The 18999-nt window shown below is 43.0% G+C and overlaps 2 protein-coding genes across 2 annotated transcripts; both read left to right on the plus strand.

Moving 5' to 3' along the window:
- The first annotated feature begins 8557 nt into the window (after window positions 1-8557).
- LOC133914305 (uncharacterized) lies at window positions 8558-9329 on the plus strand. The gene is made up of 2 exons (XM_062357426.1): window positions 8558-9089; window positions 9185-9329. Exons 1-2 carry the CDS (start codon window positions 8558-8560, stop codon window positions 9199-9201), a joined length of 549 nt encoding a protein of 182 aa, XP_062213410.1. The 3' UTR covers window positions 9202-9329.
- A 2174-nt stretch (window positions 9330-11503) lies between these two features.
- LOC133914306 (secreted RxLR effector protein 161-like) lies at window positions 11504-12178 on the plus strand (the record flags this gene model as incomplete). Its single annotated transcript, XM_062357427.1, has 1 exon — window positions 11504-12178. A coding segment is annotated over exon 1 (675 nt), but the record flags the coding sequence as incomplete, so codon positions are not given.
- Between the last annotated feature and the right edge of the window lie 6821 nt (window positions 12179-18999).

Raw genomic sequence — 18999 nt, forward strand, 5'->3', positions numbered from 1 at the left:
ATTTGTTAAGTCAACCGCATGTGGAAATGATTTCCACTGGCGGTCGACTCAACAAAACTGCTTGTCAAAATCATTTTAAATATGTTTTTTATTTTCTCCCTAGGAAAATTATTCTGTTAGATATTCTATATGCATATATTTAATACATATGCTTAATACAACCCCGTATATTAATTAAAGCATATTAGTACTCCATACATGCCCTCGATATTAAGTTACATAACATGAGTGTCACATTGCAAAATAAATTGCATGATATAAAAATCACATTGGAAACTAAGTTACATAACATGGCACTATTTGCCTTGAACTGTTTCCCTACACCATCAAGGCGCATGTATGGCATCACTGATCTATCGAGGGTTGCTTCTGCATGTTTAATATTTGTTGGATCTTCGAAAGGCGGCATGTCATCGAACTGATTGTATTCTTCCTCATCCTCCATATTCTCAACTCTAACAATTCTTTGTTTTCCGGCAACAACTACATGCTTCTTTTCATCCGCAGGATCAATTATATAGAAAACATGTGTGATATGATTAGCAAGTACCCACGGGTCATTTGTGGCCTACAATGTTGAGGTTGACAGTTGTGAACCCGTAGTTGTCCACCGCCAAGCCATTTGGGTGTTTGACCCATTTGCACCGAAAGACGGAGATCCGTAGATTCACTTCATAGTCAAGTTCCCAAATTTCATCTATGAACCCATAGTAGGTAATCTTTTCCCCTGTTATGTCATAGGCTTCTATCCAAACGCCGTTGTTTTGGGCCGTGCTCTTCTTGTCCTTTGCTTTGGTATAAAACGTGTACCCATTAATGTCATACACTTGTCATGACGTAGCTAAACTTGATGGACCACAAGCCAATATTTTCACATTTTTTTGTCTACGGATTCACCATCTGGAAGGTTTTCGTTCTTGAACCATGTGCTCAAGCGACGCTTTGTGCTCTTTCAAGATCCAATCATATGAGCGGCCTTGACTTTCTGTGTGAAGCTCATTCAGGTGTTGCTCGACGCATGGCGCCACTATCTGGAGCTGCTGCAAGATGGTGAAATGTGCTTGTTCCATTGCTTTGCAATCGTGATTGATTAATCTTTTCTTCCCTTCAGTCCCCCTCCTAGACAACCTCCCCTCATGTCGAGATACAGGTACACCAATCGGTTTAGCATCTTTTATGTAATCTATGCAACACTCAACAACTTCCTCGGTACTGTAGCCCTCGATCATGGAACCCTCTGGGTAAGCACGATTCCGTACATAGCCCTTGAGAATGCCCATGTACAGCTCAAAAGAATACATCTGATGTAAGAATACAGGGCTCAGTGCAATTATCTCATTCACGATGTGAACCAAGAGGTGGACCATGACATCGAAAAAGGATGGAGGGAAGCACATCTCAAGTTAGCACAGAATATCTACTAAGTAACTATGTTGAGCACCCTATTTTTCAGCATTGATCACCTTCTGAGCAATTGCGTTGAAGAAGTGACACAACTGTGTGATGACCACATTTATGTATCCTGGCTTGAAAACCCTGATTGCAATAGGGAGCATCTATGTCATCATCACATGACAATCGTGAGACTTCATGTGATTAGCTTCAAATCTTTCATCGAGACTAGTTTCTTGATGTTGGATGAGTAACCAGTAGGGACTCTCACCCTACGTAAGCACTTGCACAATGCTTTTTTCTCCTCAGGTGTCAGAGAGTAGCTAGCCGGGGGAAGATAATGTTTCCCATTTTGTCTATCTTTAGGGTGTAGCTTTGGCCCAATTTTAAAATGCACCAAGTCCTTACGTGACTTGATTCCATCCTTTGTCTTCCCTAGTATGTCCAATAAGAGGCCAATGATGCTATCACACATATTCTTCTTAACATGCATGACATCGATGCTGTGGCAAATGTCCAAGCCATTCCAGTAGGGCAAATACTTAAAGAAAATCGGTATCTTCTTCCACAGCATGCTGGTCAACATCTCAATTTGCTTCCTCTTTTTACCCTTCGATGGCTTCCCGAAAACAACCTTGATGCTCTTGACCATTTCAAACACTAGTGTCTGGCTACGAGGTTTTAGGCCAGTACCTTGATCAATCATGTTGTTTTAATGTTTCTTCATCTTGCGGTATCTGTGAGTTTTGAGTAAGAACTATCGGTGTCGTGTGTACACTACTTTTTGTGACTACGGGAGGTACACGGACACGGTTTTATCCAAGAACACTACACATCCTTGCTTTCCTTTAACCTGTCTCGATAGGGAAAAAGGGCAGGATATTCACTGATGGTAACAAAAATCATGGCTTTTACTGTGAAGTACTGTCGTTGAAACTCATCCTACACTCGAACCCCATTGTTCCACAGTTTCGCCATATCTTCCATCAATGGTTCCAAAAACATATCTATATCGTTGCCAGGTTGTTTCGGTCCTTAGATAAGAATGGACAACAAAAGGTAATTCCGCTTTATGCATAGTCATGATGGAAGGTTGTAGATGGTCAAGACCACTTGCCAAGTGCTATGTGAGATGCTTATGTCATCGAAAGGATTCATTCCATTGGTACTCAATGCGAACCTTAAATTCCTTGGTTCTTCAGCGAAATTTGGATACACAGCATCAAACTTTCTCCATTGGCTAGCATCAGTGGGGTGTCAAAGCTTAGTTCCATCCTTCTTGTGCTTATCAAAATGCCAATGCATTAGTCCCAAGGATTCAAGTAGAAACGCTGCAAGCAAGAGATCACTAGCAGGTACCACATCACCATGGCAGGACTTCTTCTCTTCTCCACGTTGGAAGAAATGTATTCTTCGTCACAACTTGCATTACTCTTCTTCTTCTTCTTCTTCATATTGGCAGAAGCATCTTCTTCCTCACAATCATCATTCCTCTTGTACCGACTCGCATTGCAAACTGGGTATCTACCCAAGGCTTCGTACTCTTTACGGTAGAGGATATAATGGTTCAGACACGCGTGATTTTTTTTGCACATCCAATGACAACAGGCATATAAGCTTCTTCGCCTGATAACTGGTGGTGGGCAAGGAGTTAGACTTCTGAAGCATCTTTGCCAAGAGACATAACAGATGCGAGAAACTCTTGTCAGACCATCCATTGCTGGCCTTTAACCTTAGATGTTCAAGCACCGAATGCAACACCATAAAATCCTTATCACAACCCTTCGATTCCTCATACAAAAGTTCCTTTAATGCCTTCTATAACACCTTGAAATTATCTAAACCTCTTGTGTCCCTTAAAACATGTGATTCTATGTGGCGTAACATTTCCTCCAGATCAAAATCAGTATCATCATCCATCATAACAGCAGTGTCATCTTCGACTCCCTCATCATCACCATTCACTGGATCAACAACTATGCCGTCGTTTAGTTCACATGTACATTGTTCACCGTGATTGGACCAACATGTGTAATCCTCGACAAAATCTCTCAAGATCAAGTGTGATTTGATTATATTTTATTTGTCCCATAATTTTTGGTTCTTGTAGTCAGAACATGGACAATATATTTTCTTGGTCTTTTTAGTCAAAGCATCCTTCTCGACAACTTCAATAAAAATAGAGAGTCCTTTGATGTATATTTCTCCATATCTTGGCGCATCATACATCCATGCTATGTCCTTTAACTTCAACCACAAAATTAGATTAATTAATTAATTAATTAGAAAATTAGAATGAAAAAGATTTTTTCTAAAAAAAGAAAAAATAGGCTTGTTATGATTATAATATGTCTACGCAATTGAATCTACATTGGCATAAATTTATGACTCAAAATAATGTGGATTCATTACTCTCTCTCCCTCTAGATTTAGATCTAGATCTATCCAAAAAATCCCCATTCATGATAAAACCTTATAAGGGCTAAAAAACATAAAAAATCTAGCAACATTTTTGAAATATAATGCTAGAATCATGTGAATCTACACAATTAAATCAATATTGGCCACAAATATTAGCTAATTCGATGATCTAAATGGCTAGAACCATGAGCATCTATAGATCACATCTAAACCCTAATTAAACCTTAAATCTAAATCTATACTTAAAAAAATGCTAGCTAGGAATGAGATACTCTTACCTTAGATGGCTTATCCAAGGAATTCAAAAACAAAACATTCTTCTTCTATTTTCAAAATCCATGGTCGCCTTTAAGCTCTACTATTCGGACACAATGAGCTCTCTGTCTGAATCGAGCTCCCCGCTACGAGCACTGTTTATGGAGAGATTATTATAGACGGTTCACATAACAAACCGTCTGTTCTTTATGTGAACCGTCTGTGAAAATTAAGTATTTTCACAGACGGTTCCTTATGTGAACCGTATATATAGCTCCAATTTTCACAGGTGATTCTTTATATATTTTTACAGATGGTTCCTTATGTGTACCGCTTGTATAGCTCCAATTTTCACTAGCGGTTTCTTATATGAACCGTCTGTATAAATGAAGTTATTTTCAGAGACGGTTCATACAAGGAACTACCTATAAATATTAGTTTTACTTGTGAAAATTAGTTTTTACAGACGATCCAAAATCGTAGAACCGTAACCTACTACTAAGACGATTTACCATATAAATCGTCTATAGAAATAAAATTAAGTATCTTAAAAAAATAGCTCCTATAGTAGTGGATAAAGAAAGATGCAGCTACGATCGACAGGAAAGCGCAACGGACAACCGACCGATCGGCTCGCTTCCTATCCTTGACTTTCAGGCGTCCCATCATATCCATCCGGGCACTGCATGGCTGGAAAGCATGTACATAACTCGTGCGCTTTGCGAGTCACGAAATAGGACAAGGAAAATGTTCAGAGCCAGACCATATGAGCTGTCACTAACGTTATGAACAAAAGATGATGCGCCTGCAAAGTTTTTCCTCAAGGAAGTTGGAAGGAAAAAGTTTTCTCTAAAATTAAAGAAAGTTGGAAGAAAAAACCCCAGGAACTAGAATAAAACATAACTGCCAGAAAGATGCAGGACAGTTGAAAAAGAAAAAAGCAGCCAGGTTCTAACAGCCTCCCTTTCGCGTCCCTGACGAATCTACCTCAGCCTTTCAGCCGTGCAGTAGCTGAGCTGCCGCCTGCCGTTGCATCCATGGTCCGTGCAGCATGGAGGCCGTTTATTTGCGACGGCACACGTACTAGCATCGATCCCTGATCTTTCCATGGATCGATGTGGGTCTACCTCTCCTTCACATACACATGCATGCATCGATCGAACAGTGGCAGCACTGACTGTTGGCTGCTGGTCCCCGGCGGCCGGCACTCTCGACCGGTCTTGCTCGTCTCGTTCCGTCGTTCGTATGTGCTTTCGTGCATCCAGTAATCAGTAACCGAAATGTACTTATGTTTACCAAGACCCCTCTTCTACAGTCTACTCCCTGCTGCTAGTGAGTAAGGCTTTTCTATACTGCTTTATTTTTTCTCCACGCGAAGTTGAAGGTTCCTGGGTCCTAGCGATGAGTACAGGGTCTGAATACACCGTATCAGTGATGAGGATATATAATTATTTATTATATATTTTACAAATACGATATATCTACAAAGATACCATTGCACATGTTCTTTACTCGTTTCAGTATGGTTCGTAATCATTTAAGGCGCGCAGATAAACATTGGATAAGTAATCATACTCGACAAGAAAATCACTCTCATATTTGGTAGGATTCTCATAGATATCTGATGGATTTATAATTCAGGAAAGATATGCTTGGAAGAATCTAAATAGGTTACGTCCTCCTTGCCCCAATTCTAAAAAGAGGAGTGTGGTATGTCCAACCACACCTTTCTACAAGCACAAGAAGCCCGTACTAGCCGTTGAACATCAGAGCAACTCGTGCTTTCAGGATCTATGAAGTCGCAAAACCCTAGATCAAGCCTAATCGAGTAGAATCTATACATACCTATCGAAGATCTATGACAGAAATAATTATCATCCAACTAGGGCTTTAGAATCAAGAACACTATTGAGATCGGTCTAAGGATAAGACCAGGATAAGACCAATCTCATATATTTATTGAGCCTAGGAATCAATCCTAACACATAGTGACTTCATTGATAAATATCATTACAACATCACATTTAATTGTCACTAAACGTCTTAAAAAACTAACCTTCGATGGCTAACATCCAAATAAAACTATAGTGGAACTACATAGACTCTTCTCGATGATTTGTAAATCGCTAATGTTACAACTTGTAGAAGGAGTAGGGGATACTTCTTGTAGACGAATCACACAATACACACAGATGTTTATATCGGATCAGGCCTCCCTTAGTATAATAGTCATACTGTTGGTGATATGCCCTAGAGGCGATTGAGTTTGCGGATTGGATCTGCTAATGGGCTTTAATATTGATTAAAGGACCATTAGGGTTTAGAGTCATAATGGGCTTTAATGTTGATTAAAAGCCCATTAGCGTGCTCTATATAAGAATAGGCAGGGGCCAAGGCGCAAGGTGTTCTTTAGAAACCCTAGCCGCCTCCTATTCCCGAACTCCCTTCGAAACCCTAGCCGGGCGCGCGGTGCTAGCACACCGGCGCACGGCGATTCCATCCTTGTACGTGTGGATACCGTGGAGGCGCTGCTACTATTGCGGTGCTGATCTGCTCGGGAGTACTCGGGACGTACCCGCGAGTACTCGGAAGGTGCTCGGGACGTGCTCGGGACGAGGTTGACGATCAACTACTTGACGCGCACGACGTTGGATTGGTCTGCTCCAACTCTTCTTCCGCTGCACTGCTCGTCAAGTGGTAACGATTCATGATCCCCTACTCGCATGGCTTCCTGGTTGAATGCGGTAGAGAAAATTTATTTTGTGCTAGCGTAGCCTACCCGCAACCCTTCAGTGGTATCAGAGCCATCCTGCGTAGTTTTCGATCTGGATCAGTCACATATAGAAGATATGTGATAGAAATAGATTAGATCTATTGTTTTTGATCAGTTCATATGATGGATTGATCAATGCACGGTTGGTTAGGTGAATTAGAGATCGGATGAGATGCCAGTCGATGAAACCACATAGCCAAAAAGATTAGCTCGATCTCCCACCTGTTTTTGCGTGCGACTTGCCCCTACCGGCTGGAATCACCATCGGGGCTAACTGCGTGCATCGCGACATGGTCGGGAGAACAGCAGATCGAGGTTGTGTGTGCTGTCATCGTTTCTGGAAAAACCTCACGCGATGATCAATGGGATTGATCTAATGGAAATTGAGGCATTATGAATGACTCGGAATTGGCTCGATACGATCGATCCGATGAGATTTTCATAGCGATTTCATAGATGCGATCTATGTATTTCCGGTCAGCGGGACCGCCGTTGCGTACACGCATAGATTGTTGTAATAACATGATCCCATCACGACATTAGAATTCGATTCTACGCTTAACTCGTTTTTGCAGAGAATGTTGTGACTGGTATGGCCTTGTGATATGTGATGCATGTGTGTAATTTTTCATGGCCTGCGAGTCATGGCTAATTGCAGCCCAAGGCTGTCATGTTATTGTATAACGGCCTGCGTGTCGACTTGTGATGCTTCTTCTCATGTAATTTATCTAGTGCTATTAGGTGTAATAGACTAGTACAAGATCATGAAGATTTGAAGCATGATGACCCGGAGGACAGGAACCGTGGCGATGGAGATCACCATGTGAAGGGGCCATACTATGTCACAGTTAATATGATTGCCTGTGATGTTTTTATGTTCCTGTCATACTATTCTTTCATGTTTTATATGTGGTGGATATGATTTTCATGATAGAGTAGTTTCCCTCAGAAAAATCAAGAGTAATTGATGCCCTTCCAATAGCTGCACCTACAAAGGTTTTGATCATTGTGTGGTAGGTCTGCCAAAGCAGGGTGCCATCATTTATCTTAACCAGTTAGAGTGGATGTCGGACATCCACACGCATAGTATTGGTTTACTTGATAAAGCTATCAAAACGGTTTTGGGCTTTGGGGCATGATGTTGGGCGCCGGGGCATTCGATGCCACCCAGCAAACAAGAGTCACATAGGAATGTGATTAGCAAGGCGTTGCTTACCTATGTCACTAAGTTTCTAGCAGTGATGCCAAAGCTCACTAGAACTTAGTTGAATATGGATCTTGATCCTCTATATGTTGTTAGAGGGAAAACACATATAGTGGAGTATCTTTTGTTAAATTGTTTAATAGAAGATTCACATAGGCATAGTGCTGAACTTGCATTTTCTGTTGTAGATCATGGCACCGGCCGCTAGTAACACTTCCAGTTTTAATTTGCGATCGATTCTTGAAAAAGAGAAGCTTTCTGGAACAAACTTTATTGATTGGTATAGAAATCTGAGAATTGTTCTCAAACAAGAGAAAAAGGAATATGTTCTAGAGGTCCCCTATCCTGATGAACCAGCTGATAATGCTCCTGCCGCGGATCGGAGGGCTTATGAGAAGCACACCAACGATTCACTGGATGTTAGCTGCCTCATGCTTGCCTGTATGTCCTCTGAGCTTCAGAAGCAATATGAGAACAGGGATGCCCATGATATGATTGTGGGACTCCGAGGCATGTTTGAGAACCAAGCTCGGGCCGAGAGGTACAACACCTCAAAGTCCTTGTTTGCGTGCAGGTTAACAGAAGGCAGTCCAGTCAGTCCTCATGTGATCAAAATGATTGGTTACATTGAAAGCCTGGAAAAACTTGGTTTTCCCCTTAGCCCTGAGTTGGCTACGGATGTAATTCTCCAGTCGCTCCCTGCGAGCTTCGAGCCGTTCATTTTGAACTTTCATATGAACAGCATGGAGAAAAGCATGGCTGAATTGCATGGGATGCTAAAAACTGCTGAGGAAAGCATTAAGAAGAGCTCTAGTCATGTGATGATGGTTCAAAAGGATAGCAAGAAGAGAAAGCGCAAGGACAAGGCTAAAACTTCGGATGAGATCTCGAGTTCTAAGCCTAAACCTGTTGGAAAGCCCAAGGCTGGCCCTGCCGCTTCTGACTCTTGCCACCACTGCCATAAGACTGGTCATTGGCGGAGGAACTGCAAATTGTACTTGGAAGAACTCAAAAAGAAGAAGGGAAGTAAGACTTCATCTTCAGGTATAAATGTTATTGAAATTAATCTTGCTACTCGTCCTGATGATTCATGGGTATTTGATACCGGATCAATGATTCATACTTGCAAATCGTTGCAGGGACTGAAAAGGACTAGGAAGTGTGCAAGAGGCGAACTGGATGCTCGCGTCGGCAATGGTGCAAAAGTTGCTGCGTTGGCCGTTGGCGTTTACTCCTTATCGCTACCCTCAGGATTAGTTTTGGAATTAAATAATTGTTATTATATTCCTGCCTTGGGCAAAAACATTATCTCTTCTTCATGTTTGGAAGAAGACGGTTATGAATTCATAATAAAGAACAAGTGTTGTTCGATATTTTTGAATGGTATGCTCTATGGTAATTGTCCATTAGTAAATGGATTATATATATTGGATCTTGAGGATATAACTATCTATAACATTGATACAAAGAAGCCTCGGCTTAATGATTTGAATCCCACTTTTGTTTGGCATTGTCGATTAGGTCATATAAATGAGAAGCGTATGCAGAAGCTCCATAAAGATGGTCTTCTACATTCATTTGATTTCGAATCATTTGATACATGCGAGTCTTGTTTACTTGGCAAGATGACTAAGACGCCTTTCACTGGTCGAAGTGAGAGGACAAATGAATTATTGGCCCTAGTACATACAGATGTATGTGGACCGATGAGTTCTACAGCTAGAGGTGGTTTTCAGTATTTCATTACTTTCACCGATGACTTTAGTAGATATGGTTACATCTACCTAATGAGGCACAAGTCTGAATCCTTTGGAAAGTTCAAGGAGTTCCAGAATGAAGTACAAAATCATATAGGCAAGACAATTAAATTTCTGCGATCAGATCGTGGAGGTGAATATTTGAGCCATGAATTTGGTGATCATCTAAGGCAATGTGGAATCGTTCCACAATTGACTCCACCGGGTACGCCACAATGGAACGGGGTGTCCGAGCGGAGGAACCGAACCTTGTTAGACATGGTCTGGTCGATGATGAGCCAATCTGATCTTCCATTGTCCTTCTGGGGATACGCTCTAGAAACTGCTGCTTTCACGTTAAACAGGGTTCCATCTAAGGCTGTAGAGAGGACACCATATGAGATATGGACCGGGAAGCGTCCCGGATTGTCTTTCCTTAAGATATGGGGTTGTGAGGCTTATGTAAAACGTTTGTCGTCTGATAAGCTCACTCCCAAATCTGATAAATGCTTCTTTGTGGGGTATCCTAGGGAAACCAAAGGATATTATTTCTATAACCGGGAAGAAGGCAAAGTGTTTGTCGCCCGGAATGGTGTCTTTCTTGAGAAAGAGTTTCTCGCGAAGAGAGTTAGTGGGAGTACGGTGCAACTCGAAGAAATTCGGGAACCACTTGAAAGTGTTTCAACTCCTATTGAACCACAACTCGGTATGCAAGATGTTGCAGAACCTGTTGTCGAGACACCAGCCCCACGTCGGTCGGAAAGGTTCAGTCGTGCACCCGAGCGGTTTATGTTCCTAACCACGGGGCAACGCGACATATTATTGTTGGACAATGATGAACCTAAGACTTACTCGGAAGCAATGGTGGGACCAGACTCCGAAAAATGGCTTGGAGCCATGAGATCCGAGTTAGAATCCATGCGAGAAAACCAAGTTTGGAACTTGGTCGATCCACCTGATGGTGTGAAAACTATCGAGTGTAAATGGGTTTTTAAGAAAAAGATAGACGTTGATGGAAATGTTCACATCTATAAGGCACGATTGGTGGCGAAAGGTTTCAGGCAAATTCAAGGTGTTGATTATGATGAAACGTTTTCGCCCGTCGCAATGCTAAAGTCTATTCGGATTCTCCTAGCAATTGCTGCATATTTCGACTATGAGATATGGCAAATGGATGTCAAAACGGCTTTCCTTAATGGAAACCTAAGTGAGGATGTGTACATGACACAGCCTGAAGGTTTTGTCAATCCGAAAAATGCTGGGAAGATTTGCAAGCTGCAAAAGTCCATCTATGGACTAAAGCAAGCTTCTCGGAGTTGGAATCTTCGTTTTGATGAAGTGATCAAAGGGTTTGGTTTTATCAAGAATGAAGAAGAGCCTTGTGTTTACAAAAGGACTAGTGGGAGCGCACTTGTGTTTCTGGTCTTATATGTGGATGACATATTATTGATCGGAAATAATATTCCAATGCTCGATGCTGTCAAATCTTCATTGCAAAAGAGTTTTTCAATGAAAGATTTAGGAGAGGCAGCATACATATTGGGCATAAAGATCTATAGAGATAGGTCGAAAAGACTAATCGGATTAAGCCAGAGCATGTACATTGACAAGGTATTGAATCGGTTCAATATGCAGGATTCCAAGAAAGGTTTCTTGCCAATGTCACATGGCATCACTCTCAGCAAGAATCAATGTCCTAAGACATCTGATGAGCTCGAGAGGATGAGTGCGATCCCGTATGCTTCAGCTATTGGGTCCATCATGTATGCTATGTTTTGTACACGCCCAGATGTCTCCTATGCTCTAAGTGTTACGAGCAGATATCAATCGAACCCAGGTGAATGTCACTGGGCTATAGTAAAGAGTATCCTCAAGTACATGAGAAGAACTAAGGATATGTTCCTAGTCTATGGAGGTGAGGAGGAGCTCGTTGTAAATGGTTACACCGATGCTAGCTTCCAAACCGACAAGGACGACTCGAGATCGCAGTCTGGTTTTGTGTTTTGCCTTAATGGAGGTGCGGTGAGTTGGAAGAGTTCCAAGCAAGAAACGGTTGCTGATTCCACGACGGAGGCCGAGTATATCGCAGCTTCAGAAGCTGCAAAAGAGGCTGTTTGGATCAGAAAATTTGTTTCTGAGTTGGGTGTGGTCCCTAGTGCGTCCAGTCCAATGGACCTCTATTGTGACAATAGTGGTGCCATTGCACAAGCCAAGGAGCCTAGGTCGCACCAGAAGTCCAAGCACATACTTCGGCGCTATCACCTCATTCGAGAGATTATTGATAGAGGTGATGTAAAGATATGCAAGGTGCACACGGATTCGAATATTGCTGATCCGTTGACGAAGCCTCTCCCACAGCCCAAGCATGAGGCACACTTGAGCTCTATGGGTATTAGATACTTGCGGGATAGACTCTAGTGCATGTGAGAGAATGTGTTCTGTCTATGCTAATGTACTTTTGGATAATTGTTATCTGGTTCCATGAATAATAATCATTTACATTGATCAGCAAGTATGTGACTTGTTTGTGAAACTCTTTGTTTTTATGATGTTATTCTAAATAGTCCCTAATCTCATATCATTGTGTGGGACAATAATGATTTATAGATTAGCACATTTGACTGAATGATGATCATGTTTCACGGATCATAGATATGGAGATATCAAATCAGTAATGTGGACACATGTTAGAGAACATGATGTTGGATAGACCCACCCTGAGATACTGCTGGGATTGTTATTTTTAATGTGCCATCAGTTGTTATCTCAAATGGTGTACCTACAGAATCCTTTGACCTGAGATCATCATTGATTCCAGAATGTGTAGTAACACACTTAGGGGCTTCCAAACGCTATTCCGTAACTGGGTAGTTATAAAGGTTGCTTTCGGGTATGTTATGAAACATGTCGTGGGATGTGAGTGATCAAGATGGAATTTACCCCTCCTAAATAACGGGAGAGATATCTCTGGGCCCCTCGAGGTAGTTGGATTGGAAAGTGCATGGCCATGCCAATGTGATTAAAGAGTTAATCATGGTGAATCCACTACTTGATCGAGTGAATGGTCGAGCTATCACAAGGGTGGCACGAATCTCGCCTTGAGCTTGACTGGTATCGTGTGGTAAAGGGATTGGTGCATGAGTATATCAAGGTTCAGCCGATATGATCTTTGTGTGCATTCGGGAGTCAATATGTCCTGCTAGGTACCGCTATTGACTTGCAATTCGGAAAAGGGTTTCCGGATAGCGGCCGTTTACACATGAACCTAACGGGTCACACACTTAAGGGGATGGAATATAAAACTTGTACTGACTCTAGTGCAAGTGGGAGATTGTTGGTGATATGCCCTAGAGGCGATTGAGTTTGCGGATTGGATCTGCTAATGGGCTTTAATATTGATTAAAGGACCATTAGGGTTTAGAGTCATAATGGGCTTTAATGTTGATTAAAAGCCCATTAGCGTGCTCTATATAAGAATAGGCAGGGGCCAAGGCGCAAGGTGTTCTTTAGAAACCCTAGCCGCCTCCTATTCCCGAACTCCCTTCGAAACCCTAGCCGGGCGCGCGGTGCTAGCACACCGGCGCACGGCGATTCCATCCTTGTACGTGTGGATACCGTGGAGGCGCTGCTACTATTGCGGTGCTGATCTGCTCGGGAGTACTCGGGACGTACCCGCGAGTACTCGGAAGGTGCTCGGGACGTGCTCGGGACGAGGTTGACGATCGACTACTTGACGCGCACGACGTTGGATTGGTCTGCTCCAACTCTTCTTCCGCTGCACTGCTCGTCAAGTGGTAACGATTCATGATCCCCTACTCGCATGGCTTCCTGGTTGAATGCGGTAGAGAAATTTTATTTTGTGCTAGCGTAGCCTACCCGCAACCCTTCACATACGTCCTTTTTGTTTTGTGTTGATCTCCGAGACTGTTTACAAGGGGTTTTCTGGCTAGCCTAGATGGATCTAAACTTAATCGAGGGGCTCCTTATGCATAGTCATGGAGGGTTGCTAATGTAAATAAAAAGTACACAAGGCTTGATAGGTTAAATCTCCTATAGGTTTGAATGGCTTGAATGAACACGTATTGGCTTGTCCACCGCAGGGTCCCCTAACACTACTGCAGAACCCCCTATCACCGTCGGCTCCAAAACCCCATTCACTCCTTATTTTGGAGCCGGCAGTGGATAACAGGCAGACTATCACTGCCGGCGTGGAGGACCGGCAGTGAAAGTGTTTTCACTACCGGCAGAAGACTCCAGTCGGCAGTGATGCCTAGGAATCACTTGCGGCTTTCCAAGGCATCACTGCCGGCTGGAACCTTTAGCCGACAGAGTTTTGCCTCTCTAGCCTCCCTCCCCTCTCCTCCTTGTCCTCCCTCTATCTATCATCTCTGTCCTCCCTCTCTCCTCAATCTCTCCATCTCTCTCCCTCTCAATACATGCATACAATGAAACATATATTTAATGTAAATCAATAATAAAGGCAACTTCATTAATATATAGTAATTCATGTCTTACAATGAAGGTGCTGAGCATCGACAAATACACATATATACATAATAGTTCTCACAGGTCACCCCCAAAAGGTCGGTCAAGTTGAGCTAGTCCAATATCTCTCTACCTCTCCCGCGATGAGGACCGAGTCTCTGCATGGACGGCTGATGGCGTGTGTATGTTTGGGGACACCGGGGGGGCGATGGTGGTGGACCAGAGGACTTAGCCATGCCTGATCGACCACAGCGTTGCCTACGCTCTAGGCTCACCGGCGTGTCAAAGACATCGAAGTTAGATGCCTGAACACCACTACGGTTTGATCCTTCGGCCTCCTCCACAGTGCACTGATGGGCCACCCTCTCGTGCTTATCCACAGCACACTGACGGACCATCCTCTCATCCTCCTCCTCCTGGGCATGCTTACGGGACGTTGCTTCTTGCTCCTCCACAACGCACAGCTAACGGGTCAGCCTCTCATTCTGCTCCTCCAAGGCACACTTACGGGCCACTTCTTCTTGCTCCTCCTTCGCATCATCGTTGGAAGGCCATTCTGTTGAAGAGTTGTCCGATAGTATCATCTCCGAAAGCTAGTCAAAGGCCACAATAGGATCCTCTGGACCAGGTACACTGACAACGGGTGCACTTCTACCCTGGCTTCTTTAAGGCGATGGCTGGGGAGGTGGACTTCTTCTAGGAGATGGCTGAGGAGAGGAAGATCTTTGAGGTGACGGCGGCCTGGGGTGTCATGGAGAGTAAAGGTTCTCGGTATCTATGTCTAGTCAAAATACTATGTAGGTCTTTTCCCACGCGAGGAGTGTGTGCTTGTTCTCTCCTATAGTGTTCACCCACTCCTCTCTGGGGTAGTCCACCTCAACATGGTGGTAATGGTCAACTACCTCATCTACTTTGAGCACGGCGTAGCCCTCCGGTATCGAACGTTCGTGCAAATATTCATGGGAGCCACAAGAATAAGCCATGCTGGAAGCCACCTTGATGGTAATATTTCTAGCACTAATGTGTAGTTCAGATGGTGTTCGTGTTGTGATGAGGTCCATAGGATAAGTGATGGGGTTAGCTCTCAGAACTCCCGTGTAACACCCTGATTTCCAAATTTCTCAAATTTCTAAATTTTTTGAAGATTATTGAATAGCTTCATCGGTAGTATAGGTTTAAAACCTATTTTTTTAATCAATCAATCAATATAGGTTATTATTTTGTGTGCATTGCATGCTGAGTTTTGCTAGGAGCTAGGTAAATGCATTAAAATTCTTTTTCTTTTCTTTGTTTTTGGTGTTTTGAATGAAAAAGATTTTGAAAAGGTTTTTACAAAACTCAGTAGTGAATAAGTTAAGGATCTTAATGGTTGGAATTTAAAATCTTTGAATTCATCATCTATTCAATCCTTGATCATACCTGATCCTTCTCTAGGTCAATTCAAATCTTATCCAAATCCTTGTTTAAAGTTAATCTCTCATCTTTCTCAAATTCTACCTAAATTCAAATTCAAATTCCTTATCTACTCCTATTCTTGTTCAACCTTATCTTTTGGTTTCTCTCAAATTCACTCCAAACTCAATTCAAATTCAATCCCTATTCAAATTTCTCTGCAAAAGTTTCTTATCTAAACACTAGATATACCTAAAGTGTCTTTGAGCTCAATCTTACTTAAGTCCAAACCCTTAGCCAAGTCTTCTAGATGGCCCAACAAAAAATCCACCAAATCTGTAAATTTTCATGGAGTCCTGGATAGCCTCATTTTCGCATGAAGTTTCGGAGTTCAAAACGGCCTCAAATGCAAATCTTGACAATACCAAAGTTGTAGGTCTCGTCGAGAGCTTCCATTTGAATATATGGAAGTCCCCTTTTGGATAATGGAGATAAGAGTTATGGCCCCTGAAATCAGTGCTGCGTAGATAAGTTCGAGTTCAAACAGTTTATCTTGTGGTGCATTTTTGGAAATCAAGATAGAGTTTTTAGAAGTTCCAATGACTACCAAAGTTGTAGATCCTTTCGAGTACAATAATTTAGAATCAAGAAACGTCCAATTTGGAGTCCGGACGAGGGAGATATCATCCTCGGAATAGAGAGCTATGAAAAAGGAAATCGTAACCGACTCGAACTCGAATCCGATTCGTATTCGGTTTGGACTCCACCTCAACCAGCCGCCCCTAGCCCTATAAATATGAGTTGCACATCCTCTCGACCTCTCCTACCCCTATTCCATGCCCCCAAGCCTTAGAAGTCGCTGCTGCCATGTCCGTGCGTCGCCGGAGCCGTCGTCGCCGCCACCGGTGATGCGCTACGTCGTCTTCTCCGCGAATTCTTCTTCTTCCACCATCAAAGCAAGGTGAGGACCCCTTCTTCTCCTCCCTTAATACTATTTTAGCATCATACTATGTCCCTAGCCAAGCCCTAGCCCCGGCTAAAGCCCGATCTACGCCGCCACAGTCGTCGCAGACAGCCGCGGGACAACCGCGCTATAGCCGATTGGCATCGACGTTCCCGACCGACCAGTGGTCAAAACACAAAGCCCTTTCACCGGTGCATGTCCCATGATGTTCCCCACGCCCTTACCAACCAGGTCGGCCAGTAGAGTAGCCAAACCACCGCAATCATGGTCAACATACCCGCTTTCCGGTTTCTGGACGCGTTCTGCGTGCACATGAGAATTGCATTCTCATTCCCCGTCAATCTGAAGCCGTATGGATGCACCAACCACATCACGGTGTGTCCCATGGAGTCTTCTACGTGACCCCAGGAACCCATCCCCGTTTATGCAGCGACGCGATCAGGACGCCATTGCCAACCACAGCACATCGCAGCCATCACCCGTCTCATCTCTGCTAATCGTTCTTCCTCTCAGTGGATGATCTACCCAAAACTATACCAGAGCATTGTGTTCTTGGGATATATCAACATCTCTATTTAAACGTTTTCTCAAATTTTATAGCCAATCTCTTGGAACACGAGCGTCTTCGTTCCTGCATCTGTTCACGGTCACCACCAAACCTAGAAGCAGTCATCGCTGTTTTGCCGCTACCTCGGATAACCCCTTCCAAAACCAACCAAACCACTGAGTTAGTCTTTCAACGTTCTACGCTATGCTTCCCTCATTTCTCTGAAGCACCACTGAAGCCGACATCGTTTGTGGCCACATGCCCGATCGCGGTCTTCGACGAAACCCGAACCACCACCAATACATAGAGACACCAGCAGTACCCTGAACCTAGAAGCGCAGCCTTCAGCCTTTTTGGTCCATCATGGGTTGTCAATACTAGACCTTAGTATATCTCTTTTTTAATCCAAGATGGTACTTGCATAGCATGTCAAGTCAGCACCACATCATTCTCCTTAGCTTAGTCAGTGAAGTCTGGTCTGCCCTACACCTCTTGAATCTTGCACAATAATGTTGTCAAGCCTGACATAGTGATTGCGTAATAATGCCTTTCCTATAGGAAGATAGTTCCGGAAAATCAGCATTTCCTTTTCAGCCTAATCCATCTCTCGAAAGTTGTTCTCTTTTCATCTTAACTCCGATTTAGGCGATTCTTGTGTCTAAATATTTCTAAAATCATCCCTATCCAGCCATAGTGTTTTTAAAGTGTTTTGATGATGTTTGGTATGTTGTTCTGAGTATTTTTCCTTTGTGTTGTTTGTCGGTAGTTCTCGCGATTAGTCAATAATGTTCCAAAGCAGTTCGAGGGACCTCAAGACCAAGATTTCGACAACACTGAGCAGCATTGGGAAAAAGGAAAGTGTCCTTGATCATTTTGAACCTATGTTTTTAAATGTTTTGTTTTTACAAAATTGCATGTAGTGTCAATATGATGGGTAGTCACCTATATTAGGGTTTTCCCTAGATTTTGCCTTATCATCCCTTGGAACCTAGATGGTTTATGGTTAGGTGTCTTTTTATGGGTAGGTTGCTTAGCCATGCTTTTGGGATGTTGAGAAGTGTCATAATCTTGACTAATGAACATATGCAACAATGATCGTTAATTTGTTAATGGTCTAGCAATATGGAAGCTTAGGCCTTGAGAAAAGTGGTTTTGATGGTTATCATGGTTATGATGTTGGTTTAGTGTTTGCTCAAGTAACCTAAGTAAGAACCGGTTCGTGGGGTGACAACCCAAGAAGTAACGTACCAACCACGAGGCTGATATGGGTAAGGCGTGACGTACTGATTAGAGTCTATCCAGTGTGTGTTGTGTTAGCACAAAAGGGGGCTTCTGGGTAGGAGTTGAACTCGCATAAAGCCTGGCGGTGAAACCTAGTGGGCAGACACATACTGGATTAGTCTCTGGTTAGTGGAAAGTGTCATACAGTGATTCTTGGCAGCACACCACTGGCTTGTGTTAAGTGTTTGCGCAACACGGCAACATGAAATTCACTGACTCGTGGGGAAAGCTGGACAACCTCTGCAGAGTGTAAAACTATTATAACAGCCGTGCTCACGGATATGAGAGACTTGGATCCTCACATTATTAGTGGGTTGTGGTTATGATTTTGGTTGTGGTCATGGTTCTGGTACAGGGAGTACTAGATGGTTGTGGTTATGATTCTGGTACAGGGAGTACTAGATGATTGTGGTTTTGGTTATAGTACAGGGAGTACTAGACGGTTATGGTGTGCAAGGTGGGGAGCCTTGTATGCTGGGTGTTGGACTGTATGGGTTACATTCACATAATAATTGTTTAATGCTTTTTGGGTCCAAATATGTTTTCATT

Source organism: Phragmites australis, chromosome 4, assembly GCF_958298935.1.
Source record: "Phragmites australis chromosome 4, lpPhrAust1.1, whole genome shotgun sequence".
In the NCBI taxonomy this organism is placed as follows: Eukaryota; Viridiplantae; Streptophyta; class Magnoliopsida; order Poales; family Poaceae; genus Phragmites; species Phragmites australis.